General features: G+C 31.4%; 1 protein-coding gene across 1 annotated transcript in view; it reads right to left on the bottom strand.

Moving 5' to 3' along the window:
- Positions 1 to 1880: 1880 nt before the first annotated feature.
- Positions 1881 to 8082, bottom strand: part of LOC143073610 (adhesion G protein-coupled receptor A3-like) — an 82815-nt gene continuing 76613 nt past the window's right edge. Inside the window, exon 17 of the mRNA XM_076249280.1 lies at positions 1881 to 7666. Within this exon, the coding sequence (XP_076105395.1) occupies positions 5392 to 7666 (2275 nt within the window). The 3' untranslated portion in view covers positions 1881 to 5391. The remainder of the gene's footprint in view (positions 7667 to 8082) is intronic.

Raw genomic sequence — 8082 nt, 5'->3', positions numbered from 1 at the left:
CTTGATGAGTAGTACAGTGTGTATGTACTTAATTGGTAGTACAGAGTGTATGTACTTTTTTGGAAGTATAGAGTATGTGTTTGATAGGAAGTAGTGTGTATTAAATTAATAGTAAGTACAGTGTATATGTACTTGATTGGGAGCAGTGTATATGTACTTGAGTAGAGTGTATGTATTTTTTGGTAGAACAGTGTGTGTTCCCTTTTTGGAAGTAGAGTGTATGTACTTAATTGATAGTACAGTGTGTATGTACTTGATGAGTAGTACAGTGTGTATGTACTTGATAGGTAGTACAATGTGTGTATTTGATTGGTAGTAGTGTGCATGTAATTGTGTAGTAATAGTGTGTATGTACTTGATTGGTAGTAGTGTGTATGTACTTGATAGGTAGTACAATGTGAATGTACTTGATTTGAAGTATAGAGTGTGTGTACTTGATTGGAAAGTAGTGTCTATGTACTTGTTTGGAAGTACAGTGTGTATTTACTTGATTTGAAGTAGAATTTATGTACTTGATAGGAAGTATAGTGTGTATTTACTTCATTTAAAGTAGTGTGTATGTAGTTGATAGGTAGTTGAGTGTATATGTACTTGTTTAGAAGTACAGTGTGTATTTGATTGGAAGTACAGAGTATATGTACTTGATAGGTAGTACAGTGTGTATGCACTTGATTAGAAGTATATTGTGTGTATAATTGATTGGTAGAACAGTGTATGTACTTGATTGGAAGTAGTGTTATGTACTTAATAAGAAGTACAATGTGTATATACTTAAGAAGTACAGTGTATATGTCCTCAATTGCAAGTAAAGTGTATGTATGTACTTGATTGGAAGTAGTGTGTATGTACTTGATTGGAAGTAGTGTGTATGTACTTGATTGGAAGTAGTGTGTATGTACTTGATTGGAAGTAGTGTGTATGTACTTGATTGGAAGTAGTGTGCATGTACTTGATTAGAAGTACAGTTTGTATATTCTTGAGTGAAGGTACAGTGTGTATGTACTAACTCAAGTGATTGGTCTGACCATAGATTTTCACTTCTGTTCTCGTACTATGAAACATATTTTGTAAAATATTTCGGTTCTCTTTTACTGTATATCTTACAATTTACCTGTGTAGTGTGTACATTATTCTATTTGGTGGCATTCTAGGTTATGTTTTTTCTTTCTGAAATTGTTTAATATCTCACCCCTTATTTAATTGATTTTGCATTTACATTGTGTCATAGATCTAATTTATTCGTTCAGTGTATGTTCACTTGTGTTAATATGTCTTTCGGGCCAATTCAATATTTTTTAGCGAGTCTTTCTATGTTGAGATGTTACACTGTTTCAGGTAAGGGTGAAGATTGGTAATGTTTAAACCCACTGTATTTGTTTGCACCTGTCCTAAGTCAGGAAGTCTTGTTTTTGTATATGGAAGAGTCATTAGACTGTTGTTATCCCTTTTAAAAGATTTTACACTAGTCATTTGGGGTTATTTTATAGCTTGCAGCATTAATTTGATCATGAGAAACATAGAATTTTGATTGGCTGAACACGAATTTCTTCCTTGGACCACCCTTGGACACAGTTCAAAATCAGTAACCATCATATTTTTCGTGAAGATTTTCACAAAATCATGTTTTAGAGGGTTTTTCACGATCACGATCGTGCAATCGTGACAAAGGGTCAAAATCGTGTAATACACGCCTAAATCGTGAAAGTTGGCAGGTATGCTTGCTGTTCGGTGTGAGCCATGGCTCCTTGTTAAAGACTTTACTTTGACCTAATAAAGGTTTACTTTTACAAATTTTTGGCTTGGATGGAGAGTTGTCTCAATGGCACTCATACAACATCTTATTAATACTATGAAAGGCATATAATTCTAATTCAATGAAATTCACAGGTATAGCACCATTTAATGTACATTTTTATCTCTTTACAATTACATCAAATACATGTATGTACAATATATCACTAAAAATTATATCAATGATTACTGAAAATGTAGAAAATCTATTACACATGAGAAATAAAACACACATTAGGTTAATTTTTGCACCAAAGAAAAAATAACTTAATACACTGTATACAATGTCAATGGTTTAAGTGAGATATATATAATGAGATCTGAATTAAAGGAAGCAAGCACCTGTTGTAAAATGTTTTAACTTCTTTGGTTTTCTATGAAAAAGTGAAAAAGGATAGATTGATGAGAGAAGATTGTATAAGAAAGGTAAGCAAGATTTGTCAGTTGTTACCTCTTCCTATTCCTAAAAATTATTTATCATGAGTTTAAAATAAATTGCTTATATCAGTATTTTGTACACATATATGCATGTTATAAAGCTCATTAAGGAATTATCCCCCTCCCTTTTCCCACTGGTAAAGTTATATTATATGTCTATTTCTCTAGGTTCACAAAATACCATTATCGTTTGAGATTCAAATTGTCTAATATGCAAAATGTGTATAGGGATTAGGGAGTCAGGGACCACATTTTGTTTTTATATAGGGTTCATTCTATTTAGTGATTTGTACCTACATGTTTTACATTCATTATTAACAATTAAGAAACCTGAAATCCTACAATTTTATCGGTGGAAAGCACTTTTCTATATACCTTTTATAATTTACACAGATCTAGAAACCTTCAATAAATTGTAATGAATTATTTGTAAATCAATAATTCTTTCTTTCTGACGTATTTATATTAATTTGGTAATGTACAGTAAAAAAAACTTCCAATTAAAAGAAAACTTGACATATATTTGTTTTTCATTTTATTTTGAGGAACTTCATTTATTATTTTAGGACATGTGTTTTGTAATGAAATGGGACTTTTTAAAAATAAGTTTATGAAGATTATATCCTACAAACCTTTTTATTTTTTACCAGTAGAAGTTTCTTCTTAATTGTAATATTATTCCAAAACATTTTTACCAGTAACATTTACTGAAATTAAGTTAAAAATGCAATTTTCAACATAGTAAAAAAATGTGCAAAATGTAGGTCACAGGGGCCTAATTGTTTTAAAATATAGGTTATATTGTAGAAACAAGTATTTTGTTCATGTGTAATAAAATCAATGGCAATCCCTCTGTATCATCCATCCATCATTATATTAACTTTAGTCATGGTTGCACATATATTTTCAAACCCCAACAGAATGAACTATATAATAAAGAGTATGTGATATGGCTTTTCCAATATCAGCCACTGTGCCAACCCTCAACAAATTATTTCCCTGGAGCACAGCTTTCAGGATAATGTGTGTCTTGGATTAATACAGGTTTGATTTGAAAAGCTAAATAATATTCTGTTTGTAAAATGTATTGTATGTTAAAAAGTAGATGCAATATAAAAGTATCGCTTATATAGAATTATTGGTTTCTAACAATGGAACCATTTATAAAAATTTGTATATTACTGAAGAAATAAATCCTGGTCAACATGACTGACCTGCATCTATCGAAATGGACCTTATGCAAGTGCACATATATGTACATGTAAATGTATAAAATTGATTGACTTTGAAACATTATAAGTTGAAATAAAAGATAAGTTTTGATGTTTTATAGGGTTGTTATAACAAGTCAATTGTCAAAAACTTACAGACGTTGCATAGAGATTTGTTCAACCCAAAATAGGTTTAATGATGTATTAATATTCATTTGCATAAGGTCGATTTCTATCCGTCACAGCTCACATATTGTTGTATTATACATGTTATATAGTTAAACATCAGGGGTTCCTGAGAAACAGACTTAAAACAAACGAACCCAATCTGGCTTGACATGTACAGCTACACATATAAAAAGAAAAGGGTTAATATATATTCATGATAATAGTCCAATTCACATTTGCCATTGGGCATAAAAAGCTGAAATCTTTTAAGTTAAAATATCTGTTTGTCATCAATGAAATGTTTGTTTCCCATAACAATTGTTTTCTATATGTATATATTTTTTGGTATTTTAATTACTATGGCACAAGTCCTGTTGACTGATGAATACATGATAGTTATACATATAAATTACAATAAAGATAGATATTGTTCATTGATTGTCACAATTCCTCTACTACATTTACAAAATACAAGTTTACTTATTTTTTTTTTTATAGATATTGAAATTTGTTCAGAAGCATTTCCTTGTGTTGTAATCTTGTAGCAAACACCATCATACATGTCATAGAAGTCTAATTAATTAAACTATTTTAAATTTGTTATATTATCTACAGTGAATTACTTGAATTCAAGTATAGTCAAATAAGTGTAAATCTGTTTGAAATTTTGCTTTTTGTTAAATTATTGCTAGCCATGTCTGATGCTACTTGTGTAAGTGGTAATTTAAAATGGTTCTTAAACAAAGTTTAATTTTCGAAGATCTTATTACTAAATTCACATCATGAATCTAAAATTTTTGAGGATATTCTATAAATTTAAACCAAAGATAGTGCAGTGGTCATGAGAATGAGGTCATTGCTTCATACATGTCAAAGTGATGACCTTAAATATATCTATATACAAGTTTTGAATAGTATCTGAGTAATGCTGACATTTAAAGTCAAGAAAATGTTCAGATTTTAATCACTTATCTAAAATATTTAAATTTAACAGGGTTCAGAAAAGTGTTGTGAAATATGACAATCAATGAATTTACAACATGTTGTATAAAATAAATAAATAAAGTTCATAATCACAATAAACAATCACTACTTGTAGTCTTATGGTCAAAATACTGACCAATAAATGGGTTAGAAAATATTACAACCATATAGGATCACAATCAATATATATTGCTATCATTTTGCACAAAACAATGTTATTAAAAATGCATAAAATTTTCATAAAAAGTAAGAATGCTCCAGCATGAAAATAAATTATAAAAAAATGCATAAAAAAAGAGAGGTTAAAAACTTATGTAGTTTTGTTAAAAAAAAAAAAGAATAAAATTAACTGGTTTTCTTGTCTAATATTGAATTGTAAGTCAATATTTCAACATTAATTTCATAAAAAAAGCAGTATATAGAATGCTTTCAGTTCCTTATCAAACCTTTAAATCGTGTTTAGAAAATTTAATATATACATTTATCTTGCATTTTTACCATCTTGAAAAAAAGTACAAAATTTTGAAATTAATAACTAAAAAAACACTTTCTGTGCTTCTGGCAAATGTCTAGGAAGTCCTGTCAGTGGAAATTTTTTTTTTGTAAAATCAATTTTAAAATGCTATTTATCAAATGTTAAAAACAATTGAATTGATATTCATTGCAAAAACATTGAGATATGAACTAGTTTGTACCTGTCAAAAGGATTGTCTGACATGTAGTTTTATAAATTCATTTCTCTGAATTACCGTATCAGTTTTGATGATCATACAGAAAATGAAATGCTTAATAATATATATTACACACTGGTTTCTTTTTTGGACTTTTTAGACTTTGCCCCCTGTAACACCCATACGTCATGCCCATAATAATCATTCTCATCAGAACTTGTCGTAGAACTATCATCGTCTTCAATCATGGGACCGTACTCTGCATAACGATTAATACTGTTAGAAGATTTGGTTTGCCGATCTATTAGTCCTTTGGATATAAGTTTCTCCTTCACCCTTTCAGTGTAACTATGATTCACATAAACATAAGGTATTGCTTTATTATTTTTTGATTGATTTTTTTCCTCGTCCCAGTCAAGTGACCTTGGTTTAGGTAAACCTTTGTGCCGAGAATGTCTTTTGTGATGATGATCACGTCTGTGATGTCTCCGATAAGACGAGTGAGAGGCAGGCTCAGAATTATGATCTGAGTCATTCCCACGAAATTTTCTAAATTGTAATTGACTATCAGAGTCTGGCGAATGGATGATACCATTCATAGGTTTAGTATCTGTTGGCGATAACAAATCACCATTAGGAGTCTTATTATGTATTGGTGTCGGAGATTGATAACTTGGAGGCGACACTGATTGGTAACCCGGTGGCGACAGAGATTGATACCCATGAGGTGACAGAGATTTTTGCTTTGATGTGGGTTCATTAGGAATTCGTTGATGAACTTCCTGTATGAAATTGTCATGGTTACGATGATTACGTGCACTATGATCAGAACCTCCTGATAATGACCTGCGAATACTTATTGGGTTCTGAACTTCGGCTATGTTATCATCAATTGCTCCATATTGTTTATAAGTACAATCTCTCGTTATCTTATTATTATTGCAGTTAAGATTATTCCCAGAAGGCATTGTTTTTTGTTCCTCACTCTGACATGATTCAGTAATCTGACTCTGTCCATCGAAATCACGCATGCGTTGGACGGATCCATTTCTCTGCATATCTTGCACAGGACTATATGGTTTGACACCCTTGCCTTGTTTGGGTAGTGTATTGTTTTTAGGGTGTACTGGAGTAAATGCACTAGGATGAGATTTAGTTCCTAATGAACATGAACTGGGACATCGATTAGTACTTGTGACTTGTGACTCAGGATATGACGTAACACTACAACACTGACTCCCAGGACCAGGGGAACTGTATCCCATATTTGATCCCATATTAGACCCTCCTACTGGAGGTATCTGGTTTCTGTGTAATGGCAATAGTGAAAAGTAGGGAGCCTGATATGGCATGCCATTTGGTGGTTGAATAGGCTGACAATACATTCCTGGAGAAAAATTGATTGGTGATGTTGGTTTACTATTCAAACCATTCCTTGGTTGTATTTGAATTTCAATACTTAGATGTGTGTTTGTATCACTAATATTTCCATTACACATTTTGTTTGGCCTGCCGGCCTCAGATCCTGAGAAATAATCAGTAGCACTGCCACTGAAGTTTTTAAACATATCTTTGGTTATTACTTTAGAATGGTGCCTTTTTTCCCAGAAGCGTTTGGCAGCCCCGTTTTGCTTTGGGTTATAAAATACTTGTGGGTTTTCAGGAACACTGGTCACTGATCCATCAGTCACTGAATTAACAGGCACCAAACTGATGAGAGATTTATCCTTGAATGTCTTGTCATTCTCTTCCTGAGTAATGTTGTAATGATGATTTATAGGGACAGAAGATTCACCAGTCCCTTTCGATACACTTCCATTTGGAACATCTAACTGATTAGGCACATGAAAATCCATGTCATATACTAAAGGCTGATCACACAGGAAGAATCGCTTCCAACTGGAGCATGAATCTTTACGAGACAAACAAAAATAGGACAACATAAAAATCCCAAATAGGGCACAAGTAAATGCATATAAATAACTGAATATATCTTCTTGATAAGGAATCCATAATTTAAATGGTTCCGCGACAGCAATGGCACCACAAACCCAGAATAACATATATAACAGAAGTATTCCAACCACAGAATATAATTGTGATTTAGGTTGTTTCTCCTGGTCCATTACACTTGATACTGTTGACTGGGTATCAGACATATCCTTTGTTTGTGCCATTCTAATTGGCGTTAAAGCTTCAATCTCAGTGGTGATCTCATCTGTATTGTGATTTAATTCTATGTCATGGGTTTCATCAATATCTGTTGTGATCACATTAATTGTTTCTGGTTTGATGTCTTGTACAACACATGCAATACGTAAAAAGAACACAACATCGAAAAGCACCAATAAAGCTACTGGACCATAAAAAGCACCCAAACTAGGATCCCATTGTAAGAAACAGCTGAAATGAAAATGAAATATTGTTTAAAAGAAATATCATATAAGCTTTTCTGCATCTTATATAAACATGTTCAGTTATTTACTGTAATAATACTCCATGTATTTATGTTGATATACACAGATGCTTTGTAAATAGATTTAAGTCAAAAGAGCTTATAATCTGAGTCATTATACTTGAAATACTGAAAGAATAATATCTTTCATTATTTGAGATATTTTTTTTCTTCCCAATTTAAAAGAAAAAGATAATCACTAAAGGGAGATAATCCTTGATAAAAAGATATTTAAAATTTTATTTTTTTATTTTTATCTCATCTATATAAATATCCTAGTTTTTTTTTCTTGTTCCATCATGATGCCGTTAATGTAGAGATTTTTCCCATAAAGTTAAAGATGACCGTGTTAACATGATGCTTA

Source organism: Mytilus galloprovincialis, chromosome 4 (assembly GCF_965363235.1).
Source record: "Mytilus galloprovincialis chromosome 4, xbMytGall1.hap1.1, whole genome shotgun sequence".
NCBI lineage: Eukaryota > Metazoa > Mollusca > Bivalvia > Mytilida > Mytilidae > Mytilus > Mytilus galloprovincialis.
The sequence above is the reverse complement of the archived record's forward strand: the minus strand, read 5'-3'. Positions and strand labels throughout refer to the sequence as shown.